The sequence below is a fragment of the Nelumbo lutea genome, chromosome 3, assembly GCF_056320005.1.
Source record: "Nelumbo lutea isolate HS-2025 chromosome 3, American lotus-T2T, whole genome shotgun sequence".
NCBI lineage: Eukaryota > Viridiplantae > Streptophyta > Magnoliopsida > Proteales > Nelumbonaceae > Nelumbo > Nelumbo lutea.
In genome coordinates, this window is record NC_142686.1 from 74672886 (window position 1) to 74687652 (window position 14767).

The following is a 14767-nucleotide window of genomic DNA, read 5'->3' on the forward strand; positions in this document are numbered from 1 at the left end:
GTGGTGATTCACACTTCTGTAATGGTCTCGGGTTCACCACAGGGTTGTGTATTTCCAAAGTTCATCGCAAAACTACGTATCGTAGGTTTATTGCAAGGTCGTGCGCGTTCAAGGTTTATCGCAAAATTGAATTCATATAAAGTTCATCATGGGTTTACCTAGAACTTATTTTAGGCTCGGGTTAAGCATGAGTCCATCGCGAACATGCGATGAATCATGTGTTTATCGTAAATGTGCGATGCGCTACGAGTTCATCGTAGGTGACTAGTGAGCTAAAGACTAATTGTAGGCATCCATATGGTATCAATTTAGTGTCTTCTGGACTCTAAAGGACTGAGCGAGCATTATATACCCACAACAGCCATTGTTGGGGAAGAGTGTAGCCGGTGGGATATGGTTTGTACAAGATTCAGTCATAGTAAGGTTTTTGTAGGACGACTGAAGCTTGAGCATGGTTACGGCTCTCCACCACCAGCCCTTGAACATATTCTCTTAACTCGTCCCAGTTGAGTGGGACTTCTATTACTGGCTCCGCTTGGAGGACTCTGGATTGTCTGGTGATGGGTTTCCCCGCTTGTGTAGGTACCAGATTAGCCCTAGTAGGCTGCTCTGACATGGTGGGATTAGGGTTGGAGGCGTGATGGCTAGTGGGAATGGTTGTGGGAGCAGTGACTGGGGTGAAGAGAGATTGTTCGATCCGGGCCAACTGTTGGAGAAGGATCTGTAGGGCAACCCTTGTCTCATTTTGTATATGTTCGATTCTATCGAATCGGGCCTCAAACCAAGTCACAAACTCGTACACCTTATTCGAGAGGATTTCAATGTCAATCTGGTCGGCTTTTTTTGTCTCATACTGGTTTTCGAACCTCTGTGTTGGTATCCTCCAGGATGTTGCTATGCCCTTCAAGGATTGGTGAAAGGTTGATTATGCGGGCCACCATCCTTCATGATCAATGACTAACTAGAGATTCTAATGTAGGTGGGTGGTATGGCTACGTACAAGGGTCTCTTTGAAGGATGAAGGAAGACCAGAGGTAGGTTGAAGAATTAGAGATTAGGGTAAACAGAACTAATGAGAGAATAGGGTAGGAAGATCAAGTGATTCTAATGATGATCTCGTCATGGGATGGACTCTCATATATAAGGAGAGACCCCGAGGTCCCCGAAAGGAAGGTGTTGAAAGAGTTTGATTCCTATTAGGAAAGGGAATATTAGATCCGTTGTCAGCCATTAAGGAGCACTGCTAGTGTTTCACCATGTGTCTTATGAGATCTCTCAAGGACTAACTTTCATTTCGTCCGAGAATTCCCATAATCCACGTGTGCCACTTCCTTTCTTGACCTACTTAACCGGCGTGGTGTTGGTGACATCATTATCTGGTAGGGGCATTCTCACTAAGGCTACATGGCTCCTTACCGCGGATGTGACTTATGTTGCATGGGTGATCGATGGTTAAGCCCGGTTTATGGTGATCCGTGGTTTTGCAGAGGGTCTTGGGTTCATTGTAAAACCACGCATGACTGAAGTTCATTGCATAACTCATGCACACCTGAGGTTTATCGCAAAACTTATGCACATCTGAGGTTTATTGCAGAACCGCACGTGTCCGAAGTTTATCGTAGAATCATGTGCGTCTAACCTTCATCGCAGATTCACATTGGCCAAAGTTTGTCCCAACTTGTGTCAAGTGCAAGTTCATCGTGAACCCTTGATGAATTATAAGCTCATTGCAAACCGGTGATGTGTGAGTTATGAACTCATCACGAGCGTCCATGTGATACCAATTTAGTATCTTTTACACTATATACCTACATTATTAATACTATTATTATTGTTATTATTATTATTATTATTTTAATTTTGTTATTTTTTGGTATTATTATTATTATTTATTTTATACTGGTGGATGAGGCTGTGAGGTGCTAAGTGAGGAGCAGATCCCGATTCCTAAGAGGCACCGTTCGACCCACGCCCACCCACCTTCCTCTCGTTGCCTTTCTGTCTCCTTATCCTTTTATACTTACCTGTTTTTCCCTATTTTGGATCCCACCAAGAAACGTCTCAACAGAAACCCACCCGACAAAAACAGGTAGGCTCTTCCTCCTTTTTCTCCCTTTTTTTAATTCCCTCGCTTTGTTGTTTGATTTTAAAGTTATTTTCAGTTTGATTCCATCTTATTTTGCTTTGTTATTTGTTCCACTTTGGCGTTGTTTTAGAGGGAATCATTTCATCTCTTGTGATTCCCTGATTGCCCATTTCTTCAGAAACCCATTAGAATCCAATTATTCTTTCAAACCCTTTTGGGTCTATATTTTGGGAATTCTTAATTAAATTTGATTCTTTCAATTAATCAGTTGCAACTGGCAATTCTGAACACATCTGGTGTTTTTGGTGTTGATTTATATTCATCTTTTGTTCTTTCCTTGTAACTTTTCCGACTGCTTCTGTCTTGCGATGGAAAACGGGGTTCAGGGGCGCAATATGTTGGTGAGATTTGAAGGATTATAATACTTTCCCAAAATTTATGGGTTTCTAAATGGTTAAAGCGTCTGTTAATTACATTTCATGGACATTTCATAATCCAGTTGGGATTTAGAAACTGTTGGTTTTATATCAAATTTATAAGACAACATATTTTTTATTTTTTATTTTCTTGCATTTGCACTACTACCGCAAGTTTTTGATAACCTCTGCACAATCGATTTTTTTTTCTCTGTTAGGCGATTTCATAGAAGTTTTTGACATGTTAATGTTTTTGTATGTTATTTAAAGCATTTTAATACCAGTTGTCAAAAGTTCTTCTTAATATGTTTTTAGTTGCCAACTGAAGCTAAAAAATATGAGATTATGTAGAAGTAGTGTTTGACATACCATTAATGAGTTAAATTATGAACTTCGCTTTGGTTATGCAGGCACAGGTGCCTTCTTCTTCTTTCCCTGAATGTCTGGAGAGTCAGTGTAACAAGCAGAATATTGATCTGAGAAGGAAAGGAAGGATGCGTCGTTGGCTTTGTTGTACTTGTCACGTGGAGGAAACTTATCAATCAAATGAAACTGAGCTCCTGAAAAGCCCGAGGAATCATACCGATGGTAGGCTATTGGTCCATGAATAAACTCTCTTGGTCTGTTGCTTCTTATTTATTATTTTCAAAGTCAAACTTAAAGTAGTGTTATTTACTGAGTGGCCTAGAATCATCTTAATTTTTTTTGTTAGTTTGTTAAATGGGGAAAAAAACTCTGTTGTTTTCTGATTCAGTTAGGCTGCGTTTGTTTGCGGTGTAAAACTCCACTGCCGTCTGTATTTGTCAGCGTTTGTTAGTGGTGTAAATAAGGATTGGTGTAAAACACCACTCTCGGTCCATATTTGTTGGTGTTTGGATGGAGTGTAGTTTTGCATTGTAAATCAATGTAAAACTCCACTCATCATAGAGTTTTACATCGATAATCAGTGTAAACACAACATCGAAAAAATTGATGTAATATTTACATTGATAATCACAATTTTCAAAGTACAACATTTCACAACTTTTAAACTGATCGGTGTTGAACTCCATTGATGTACTTTTACATCGATAGAGTTTTACACCACAAACAAATGTAGCCTTGCTTTTTTTGGTCCTTTTCTCAATTAATGTTATATACTGCCATAGACTGCAGCTGTCCCGTATCTATGTTAAAAGCTCTTTGTTTCCCCTTGGGCTTGTAGTTTATACATGGTAAATTTATTATGTTCAATTCTTTTTAGGCTTTTATGTACTGTCATCACATTTGGTTTATTACTTTATTTAAGTAATATTGCTTGTCAATTTTTATTCTACTTTTTCTTTTGAATATAATGGTAACATTTTTTATAATATAATTGATGATGCATTATTCCCTTGTATTTGGAATGGTATGTTTCCTGAAAATTGAGTTGGGAATGACCAGTGTTTTTTAAATGTTAAAAGAAGTTTTAGAAAATGGACCTGGCTGGTTAACTTGGCAGTCTCCTTCCTTTTGGTGCTTTGGAAGTTGGAACACATAAGATTAAAATCAATTATGAGAATCTGCCTAAGGCTCATCGTTTAGCCCTTGTTTGTTTTCGGCAGTCATGGATGAATTGACTAACTAAGCTTATTTAGGAGGAGGTTCAATTGTTTGCTGATAACATTAGTATCAATTGATGAAATTAAGGAATCATTAAATGAAAAAATTAGATTTATGGATAAATACCTTAGAAAGAAGAGGTTTTAAATAAATAGGACTAAAATAGAATATGTAATGTATATATTTAATAAAAACGGTGTATAAATCAGGGTGCAATGCAATTAGGATTATACTCCGTGAGATATCTCAATGCAATCTCTTTTGTTAAATCAGGGTACCTTGGTTTGGTAATCCATAACAAGAAATTGAGGACGAATGGACGATATTGCCTCTAGAGTTAGAGTGGAATGGGCGAAATGAAGAGGTGCATCCATATTACCTAATTACCTATGTGATGGGAGAGCCACTTAGGCTACAAAAAATTTCATAAAATAGTATAAGGCTAGCAAATAAGTTAGCAAAATGTTAGACAGAAAAAAAAGTGCATCCACAATTTAAGTGGGCAAGAGTTTGATGTTACTAATCATTTAGTTGAAAAATTATGGAGGATGATGTTTTAGGCTTGAAAAGAAGGAGGTGTCTGTAATTTGAAGACGAGATCAGCTTGAATCCCTTATGGCTTATGTGTAAGGTATCCTAGTCTATGGTTGAAATGTGTTGAAGCAACTTTAGGAATTTCTTTGACTGTGGTTTGTTTTACTACTTGAGACAGTTAGGTTAGATCCTTGAGAATAAGTTTTTTCCCCAGCCCCGGGAGATGGGTGCAAACAAGTCAAAACTGAAATGTTTTGAACTTTGTGTATTTTTGTGAACTTAGATAGGAAGGGCGTTTAAAAGAATGAGAATGGTAAAGTGTAATGTATTGTACTAAAACCGAAGCATGGTCCTCTGTTCAATGAGATGCTGCACATGTATAGCTTACTGGGGATTCCCAAAAAAGTCCACCCTCAAAAAAGAAGTATATTATTCTTAAATACATTGTGTATAGAAATCCAATTCTTCAATTCCTCTACTACCACATTGATCACCCTTGCCTTAGAAATTGACTTCTGTTCAAAGATTCTTCTATTTTTCTCATGTCATAAAGCCCATATAATTGCTACTGGAACAGTTGCTGAACAACTTTGCCTTTCCTGGACTACCCAAGACCTGCCAAGTTTCTAACAACTCTTTCATTGACCTGGGACAGCACCTGGAGCTTTAAAGCTATGAAGATTCCATACAGAAGCACTGAAACAGCAGTGAAGGAGCAGGTTATTTGAAGTCTCAATCTCTCTGTTACAAAGCACACAGGGCCCATCTGGGACATTGAAGTCTCAACCTCTCTTTCACTGACATTAAAGCAAACAGCAGTAAGGCATTTTTCTGAAGTTACCACCCAAAGAAAGAACTTTACTTTTTGAAGGAGCAGCTGTCCCCAAATAGCTTTGCTTGGGAAATAATTTTCTGTCTTCCCCACCAGGCCTTTGTAGAAAGATTTCACTGTAAACTCCCCATCCACTTCCAGAATCTAGAATATTGGTTTTGCAGGCTTAATTGCTGATTATGGAGGACAGCAAGAAGCTCAGCCACCATACCCGCTTCCCAGTCATTAAAACTGCTTTTGAACGAGGGAGTCCATATAATCCTGTTGTTCTCTACCAAAAAGAATCAGCTACTTTGGCCATTATGTTTTCAGCTGAATTAAACAAAGCGGAGAGCATATGTTTTAATATTCCGTCCCCACACCATGGGTCCATCCAGAAGTACAGCCTTCTCCCATCTCCAACCTTGAAATTAATTCCTTCACTGAACTTGTTGAGAAGTCTAGAGATCCCTTTTCAGATGCCACAACCATAAGACATTTGAGATTACTCTGCATCCCACCCATTGCTTCCTAAAACATACTGTTCTGCTATAATTTTTCTACACAGATTATTGGGTTCCGTAGAGAACCTCCAAAACACCTGCCCAGTAGAGCGACATTAAACTGCTTAACATTCCTTAATCCTTACTCCCAAACTTCCTTGGGATATTGGTTTGCAAATCTGATCCCAGTTGACCAGATGATAATTGGCTGAATCTTTGCATTCCTTCCAAAATTTCTCATTTTCTGCTCAATTTTACATGCTACTTTAGAAGGAACTGAGAAAATTGACATGCAATTATGCTGGGAGACTAGCCAAGACACTCTTAATTACAGTAACCTTGCCTCCTTTAGAGAGGTAGTGTGCCTTTCAAGAAGCTAGCTTCAAATCCATTCTTTCTAGAATGGGGTTGCAAATGGATTTTGATGTGCACTTTGCACCAAGAGGCAGAGACCCATACTTGGCGGGAGGCTTCACACCTTACATCCCAAAACATAAGCCAATTCCTACATATTTGTGATATCCCCAGTTGCCATCATTTCACTCTTGGACAGATTTAACTCTCAAATCCAAGACCACCTCAAACCAGTAGGGTAAGAATTTCAAATTGCTCACCTTCTCCAAGGATGCATTGCAGAAGTAGAGTGTATCATCTGCAAATTGCAGAAGAGCAATCTTTGTGCCATTGCTTCTAACCTCAAAACCTTCTATGCAGCCTATTTCTGAATCTCTAGCTGCCATTTTACTAAAGCCTTCCATAACAATAAGGATAAGTAAAAGTGATAGTGGGTTGACCTGCCTTAGTCCTCTTGAATTCTTGAGTTGTCCTTTGGCTATCCCATTAATTAAGATAGAGGATCTAGGGGTAGTGGCACAAACCTTCATCCAACTCCTCACTTGGAACCAAAATTCATCTTTGTCAACATATAGTTTACAAAAGTTATTGAATTTTCTTGAGCTTATGCTAATTATGGTGAGTGATTTCTGTAATTACTGAAATGAGAATGCAGTCCGAGAACCATGTTTTAGTATCTGGGGCTGATGATGGAAAGACATTTGAAAGATTGGGAAAGTTGGAAGCTTGTCTGATTGGGAGATTTGTTGGAGCAGAACTAGAGGTTGAAAAGGTCTGGTGTTGGCAGAAATCGAATAGGGGAAGGAGAAGATTTTGGCTATTCAAAAGCTAGTCAGGGGACTTCTGTTGTTTATGTTTCAGAGCAGAGAGGCAGCTGAGTGGGTGTTGAAGGTGGAGAGTGAACAAAGAGGTACTTTGACCTGTGGTCGAGCAGGTGGTTCCCATGGCAGGGGTGGTTAGCGGAATGATGGTTGAGGGGATGGAGAAGTTGAAAGGTTAGTTTGAGGAAGGAGATGGGGGCAATTTGGTAAAGTCAACAATGGTTGTGTCACAAGAGGTAGAGAAGATAAAAGGATAGGAGGGGGAGAGTGGGGACAAAAGGGTTATAAGTGGTTGAGGTTCTTAAGGTGGTACAGAGGGCAACTAACAAGTGGAGGGAGAGCTCCTTAGGAAAGAGTTTGGGATGTCGAGCATGGGGGATCGAGCCAGTTTATTTCTTGAAGATGGAAGCTCAGTCTCTATTGCAATTAGAAGTGGAGTCCACTCTTCTTTGAAAGGGGTTGGTGAAGAGCTTAAGTCTTCTAATGTTGAGAGGAAATTATGTGGGGTCCACTATCCTAAGAAAAGGGACAAGAAACTAAGGGGTTGGAGCAGTTTTTTAAGAGTGAAAAAGGGGAGGGGAGCCTTTGGGAAAGTTTAGAAGAATTTGAGGGAGTCTGTGGTTTTGAAGATCGTTTGCTTGAAGGATGAGACTACTTGAGCTACTTTGAAGCCCATTGGAACTCTGATATTTGCAAGGTTCAGTCTACTTCAAGGGAAAAGAAGACAAGAGGTTGGAAACGAAAGGACTTATTGCTTCTGGTAGGTAGGTAAGTTAATTTCTTTTGGTTCTCAAGAGGGGAGGTTGGCTTTGCTTGCTCTGGGTTGATTGGTTAGTAGAAGAAAGTGAGAGAGAAAGGAGGTATGCTTGGGGGAACAAGAGGAGGGAGTTGAAAGGAGGTAGGTAATGTGAAGGAAGGAAGGATAGGAGGAGAGATTTTTAAGAGGTGTGGAAACAAGAGTTTGGAAGAGAACTTACTAGTAGAGGCTGTGAGCGAAAAAGGAGAGAGAGATTTACTAGCACTTCATGAGGAGTTTCTGAAGTTGGAAATTCTTGTTGGTAGGCTTAGAGTTGAAACAGGACGAAGAAGGATTGCTGTGAACAAAGAAGGGGTTGATGATTCATTAGAGGTGTTGAAGAAAGTTAGAGACTCAGGTAAGGCCCATATTTTTCATGTTTCTAAAGTCTTTTCATGATTACAGGATGGCCTGATTGGTGTTGGCCCTACAAACAGATTTAAGATAGTATACAAGAAGAATGGGGTGGAGTTCAAAGGTTTGGAGAAGAGGGTTGAAAAGGAATGGGTGGAGGGGTCAAACAACAAGTGTTAAAGGAGGGGAAGACGCAATGGTTATCTTCTGATGAGGAAGGAGTGGAGGTAGGATTAGGGTCAGAGGAAAAGATGGACGAAGGTGGTAAGGACTTGGATAAGAACATAACTGAGGTTCAGCCAATTAGTGTGAAGGAGAGGGGGGGGGGGAGTGGAGATTGAAAAGTTGGCCAAAAGAGATGTTAGGGTTGGCAAGGACTTAGGTTTGTTTTTTTGGGGAGGAGAGGAGTTTTCTAGATGGGCTTTTGAAGCATTTGAAAGGAGTAAGATGGAAGAGGGTTTGAAGAAGATCATAGCAGGAAGAGATGGAAAGGAGTGGGATGAGGAAGGGTACGGGCAGGATGATGTTTTTGAAGGAGATGATAAGCTGCTTATGGCTGGGAGGTTTCTTATGTTTTATCTATCTTAAATGATTTATTTGTTTTATTTTACATATAAACTATATGTTAAAAATGAAAACAAATTTATTATTTGAAAAAGTAGAGTTATTATTTATATAAAAATACTAAACATATAAGTTTTCCCAACAAAATTAATAAAAATTGAAAATTATAATTATAAAACTGAAATAATGATTTATTTTCCCCAAAAAATTTAATAAAAAATGAGAATTATAAAAATATTTTATTTTATCTACCTTAAATGATTTATATGTTTATTTTACAATTATATGTAAAATAAAACAATTATATGTTAACAATGAAAACATATTTATTATTTAAAAAAGAGTTATTATTTATATAAAAGTACATATCATCATATCAGGGTTCAAAATTTCGTTATTTGTTGGCTTGTATTAGCTGATACATATCATATTATCATATCGATGACCCACTAATACGCTAAATAAGGGGGTTTTTAGGATTTGACCTATTTTAGGGGGTAGAGGAGCCTAAAACCTACCCTTGACTTATTTTTGAAAAAAAAAAAATAAAAGATGGGCACAAGGTTCGAAGTACTGATACACCCCTTGCGCTGTATTGGGGTGTTTTGATACTTTCGACCTTGCTTCATATAACCTATTAAAGCGTGCATTTCCCATTTGTTTATACTTTATTCACAGGCAATTCAGCTTTAGATTTAGTGCCATTAATGTATTCATGTGATTTGTATGAATTTCCTAGCGTATCCAAGTGTTTTGATATCTTATGTGCGTATCCATGCATTTCCAAAATGTATCAGTATCCATATCTGAACTGTTTCGATACAATACCTGGTACCAATACTTAATCCTTGATAGGAAGTTGAAAAGTTGAGAGAAGAGGGAGGAGGAAGGAGAAGGTGAGGTGGCAAGCTTGAAAGTAATAGAGGGACACATGGAGGGTACAAGATCAATTGGACGGGTGGGAGAACAGGTGTTAGGAGTGTGCAGCAAGGAGGTAGAAGCTCATAAGTCAGAAGGGTAGGTGGAGGAGATAAAGTATAGGTGGCAATGTTCAACTCTGAGAGTAAAGTATGGAGTGGGGCCAATCATTTTTAAGATACTAAGTAAGGGATACAGAAGAAGGAACTGTCACGAGAGGTTACAGGTTTTAAAGGGTATTTTTGGAAAAGCAAGGTTGGGGTCCGTAGGAATTTTGAAGGATGAATGGATTGGCGGTTAACGAGATATGAAGGTGGAAGAAAGATTGTAGCATTCAAGGGAGGAGAAACCAAAGAATCCGGGAATACTTGCTTGCGTAAAGAAGTCTGGCAGCTGGTAGGAATGCAGGAGCTTGAAGAGGAAGTGGTCATTCATCCGCATAAGTCTAACCAAGGATGAGAAGATGTTTCACTAATTCAGAACTGTTCACCACTTGTTTTCCAGATTCTGGAATCTCTGATTGACAATGGAAGAAGTGACCTGAGTGAAGAAGTCATGGTTATGGAGCGAGGAAGAGATAACCAAGAGGCCTTTGTAGCGGCAAAGCGAAGAACGGTGAGCATCTTCTGGTTCAAGAACTATGGAGATAGTTGCTCGATTGAACACTGAGGTGGGTTTGAATCTTTTAGTTCCTTCAGCGATGGTGGAAGACACCAATAACGGGAGGAGAGGGGAATCAGAGCAGAAGAAGAGGCAGGGGAATAGGTGGAAGAGAAAATTCCCTGAGGAATGTGTGGTGGAAGTTGAAAATGGAGGGGGCCGAGGTATGGGAGGAAGGGGAAGGGAGGGATGAGGATTTGGTTGAAGAGTGATGCGGTTGTTGGAAGAAAAGAGAGGATGGGTGGTGGAAGTAGTTGAAAATGAAAATGAGACTTTATCTTGGAATGTTAGGGGTTTGAGAGAAGGAAGAAGAAAGGTTTTGGTAAGGAATGCGTCAAGGAAATTTTATTCAATTGTGGTGATGCTACAAGTTCTAAAAACAAAGAATTTAGAACTCAAAAGCACAATTTCAATACTACACTAGAACTTAGAACTCAGTACTCAGATGATATCTAGTGTAGAATTTTAATACTATACTAGAACTCCAACCTTCTCCTAGAACAAAAATATTCTCAAGAAGCACAATTTCAATAGAGATTTGGACGATAGTCAGGAACTACCAACAAAAAAAAATTAAGCATGTCAGAATTTCAAGCTTTAGAACACAGAAATGGCAACTCATTAACCCAATATGCAAGCTTCAGAATACAATGTCTTACCAAATGGATCTGCATAAATCCAGGTATATAAATGTAATTTAGGGAGGGTTCTGTTTTTGAAATCTGTGGCTGGTAGGTTTGGTATATATTGGTGCTTAACTCCATGAAATCTTAACCCTCCAAAAAAGGCCAAAAAACAACGAAGAAAAATGGGGAAAATAAAATGACTAGGTGGAGACTTCTGAGAATGCTCCAAGAAAACAAAGAGGAAAAATTAAACAAGGTGCAAAATAAGATAGATCTGAGAGGAAAACAGTGAGAAAAAAAGTAAAAGAAGAGCAATTAGAGATGAAAGAAAAGCAAGTAGCTTGTTAGTCATTACCTCAAATTGAGCTGGAGTCTATGCCTGGGTTCAATGATGCTGGAGGGAGAATTGGAGAGAAAGAGGGAGAGTTGGTGAGTCAACGGTGGTGTTGGGTTGATGGAGCGAGAGTTGAAGTCCGAAGAGGTGAGAAATCCTAAATGCCTTTAGGGTTCGAGCTTGAGAGTCTAGGGTTCTTATTTGAGAGTTTGGAAGTTTGGTCAGGAGATTGTTTTGAGAGTTAAGAGTCAGAGGGGGTTATATATATATATTAGGGTAAAAGACTTAATCTCCCTTTAAGTATGTGATAGATATACCCCCTCTAATCTTTTTTTATAGGACTTAAACGTCCTTTGTTAGAACAATATGCCATTATATTTGACAGGATCCTTCAAAAGATGTTTTTGCCCTTCATCACTCTTCAAATTTTCAAATAAAACTGCTGAAACTAAAAGTCAGGTAAGAAATGGGACAATATGGCTTGTGAAATTCTCCCTTCATTGAATCAAGCTATCTATGGTTTACTTCAAGTCATGCTTGATTTCCAAAATATATCATCTTGAAGGCACTTCACCTGAAAAGAAATAAAGTTGTAATTTCTACTTAAGAACAAACAACACAAAATTCTTGATTCTTCAACTTCTAGGTTTCAGTTCCTACCTATTGGTTTAATGGAGGAAGCTCTTGAGTCATCCAAAGAAAGACCATCAGATTTTTAAAACTGGAGAGAGGTAAATCGTTGCAAACTACTTCCCATAACTCATCAGTTATGAAGTAATGGAGTTCCCAATAATGAGCAGAGGGGGGAGAAGGTGCAAAACCAGTCACAGGCTCCCACGGAGCAGGAAAATTTTCCTGAGAACCAAGATGAGTGATTGATTCTGATACTAATGGAACCCAGCTGTCGCAGGAGACAGGAGAATGATGGTGATGGAAAAGACTCAAGTGATGTGACTATCAAAAAATTAGTCGACAGAGAGGTAATGGTGGGGACAAGCTTGGGCCTGTTTTTCTGGGGTGGCAAGGAATTTGCCAGGAAGGCTTTTGAGAATTTTGAAAGAAGGAAAAGGGAAGAGAAAGGGAAAAACAATGCTAATACTCAGGGGAGCAAGTTTTGGGACACTTACAGACGAAGACTGAGGTATACCTCAGGAAAGGATTGTAGCTTTGGTTGTGTGTCGGGTGTTTTCCATTTTCAGGCTGGGTTGTATTTTGTGATCTTTCTCTAAGTATTGTTTGGGCTTTTCATGGGAGTTTTCTATGGTTGTTTTAGGCTTTTGTGGGGTTGCTCAGTTAGCTTTGGTGATATCTTATCACCTATTGCTGTACTTTTTCCTTTTCTATCAATATTTTTTTTCTCTTGATTCTTCTTCTTCTTCTTCTTCAAAAAAATTCATCAGTTATGAAGTGGATTGGCACCACTTGGGGTGGTTCTCTTTTGTCTTGCAGAGACATCAATGCATCTTGATCAATCTTTCTTTCGAAGCCATACTTATTGAAAATATCCTTTTGTTAAAGCTGCTAAAGTTGTTGTTTTACTTGCATATCTTGACTCGCAAGAAACATTCTTGGGTTTTTGCTGAAAACTAAAATCAGATATCACTCATATAATTGAGAAAAAAAGACAACACAAATACCATATGAGCTTGCTGAATCACGATTGTGGTTTCGGTGTTGGGTAGGGGCAAAATTATGTTTTTATAAAATTTTACCTGCCCATGATTTCACTTGCAAATGGATTGTTAATGAAGGGGAGGTCTCTGTCTGATGACGTCACCCAATAAGAGAGGTTGTAGTCTATTTTCAAAAGAAACAGGGGGTTCCAAAATTTACTGGAAATGTGAAGGGAGCTTTAAGTCTTTTGCCCTATATTTTATTATTATTATTATATATATTTTGGTTTACGGTTTGGTTTGATTTTTAAAAGTCAGAAATCGAATTGGAACTGTAAACTGAAATATGAAATTATTCCAAACTGAACCAAACTGTTTCTAAGTTCAGACTTGAGCCCCCACTTTCAGTTTGGTTTGGTTGGTAGTCTGGACTGTATAATGAACATCCCTACCTCTAGTCAACCTTTATGGTTTCTTGGAAATCTGCCCGGACCTTCATCCTCTTTGGCTTTAATTTTGTTCACACGGTAACCATGAACATCTCATCCCCAACCACAATGTTCACCGAAAGGGGGAGCACCAACTCATTGGATGCACTTCATGGAGTGTATTCCTTTGAGCTGTTTATCTCTAGGTAACCCTCACAGAGGTCTCAAATTCTTCGTGTGAGCCTGATATTATTTAGATGCTATGGGAGCCCATAAATAATAATCTAGACAAATACAAAGGATATCATAGGATTTTTGTCACACCCCAGAGAATGCAGACCAAGGTTCCAAATGTAATAAAGCCCTTTTAAAGCTTTGGGATCTAGTGTTCAAGACTCTTTGTATGCCTTCTTTAGAAGGTAAGATGAACAACCATTTCGCCAAATTGATGCACCTCACCCAACTCCTTGAGGGCGTACTAAACTTTGTTAACCCATTCTTGCAAACCCTCCACCCTTTCTTTCCAATTGAAGCACCCAAGCAAACACAATTGCAAGAGATGGGTTCTCTCTTCCACATTCTTAACAAAGTAAGATGAACAACCATTTCACCAAATTGATGCACCTCACCCCAACTCCTTGAGGGCATAACTAAACTTTGTTACCCCATTCTTGCAAACCCTCCACCCTTTCTTTCCAATTGAAGCACCCAAGCAAACACAATTGCAAGAGATGGGTTCTCTCTTCCACATTCTTAACAAAGTAAGATGAACAACCATTTCACCAAATTGATGCACCTCACCCCAACTCCTTAAGGGCGTAACTAAACTTTGTTAGCCCATTCTTGCAAACCCTCCACCCTTTCTTTCCAATTGAAGCACCCAAGCAAACACAATTGCAAGAGATGGGTTCTCTCTTCCACATTCTTAACATTGACTTCTATGTGGAAAAGATTGAGATTGGCTTTGGTAAGTGCAATGCCTCTGGATGACCACTCCCGTTGAAAGACCTTGATAACATTTCTACCGGGCTGTCCAATATCTTTTGGTTATATCACAATTTATCTATAATCTGTTGTATTGGTTTGTCTAATAAAGCTTCTTCTTCTTCTTCTTCTTCTTCTTCTTCTTATATAGTTATATAGTTATAATTATAGTTTAGTTGTGTTTAAAATTTTATAGTAATTAGCTATGTAGTTTAGTTGTATTGATATTGCTTTGTACCAAAGTATGACAGTGGTAATTTTGTATTGTGAGTTTTGTTTTCCTTGGTTCAAAAGCTTGGTGAATGACATTAGAATATTTTTTTGGTATTGTGCTTATGACGAGTGATTTCCATAAACCCTAAAGTGATTCTAGGCCTTCCT

The 14767-nt window shown here is 38.7% G+C and overlaps 1 protein-coding gene across 2 annotated transcripts in view; it reads left to right on the forward strand.

The window, feature by feature from the left end:
• Positions 1-1916: 1916 nt before the first annotated feature.
• Positions 1917-14767, forward strand: part of LOC148865491 (protein CYTOSOLIC ABA RECEPTOR KINASE 5-like) — a 42291-nt gene continuing 29440 nt past the window's right edge. Inside the window, exons 1-2 of one of the 2 annotated variants that reach the window (XM_088976724.1) lie at positions 1917-2089; positions 2913-3090. In XM_088976724.1, coding sequence (XP_088832850.1) covers positions 2997-3090 — 94 coding nt within the window. In that variant the 5' untranslated portion in view covers positions 1917-2089; positions 2913-2996. The other variant, XM_088976723.1, reaches the window with a different exon arrangement.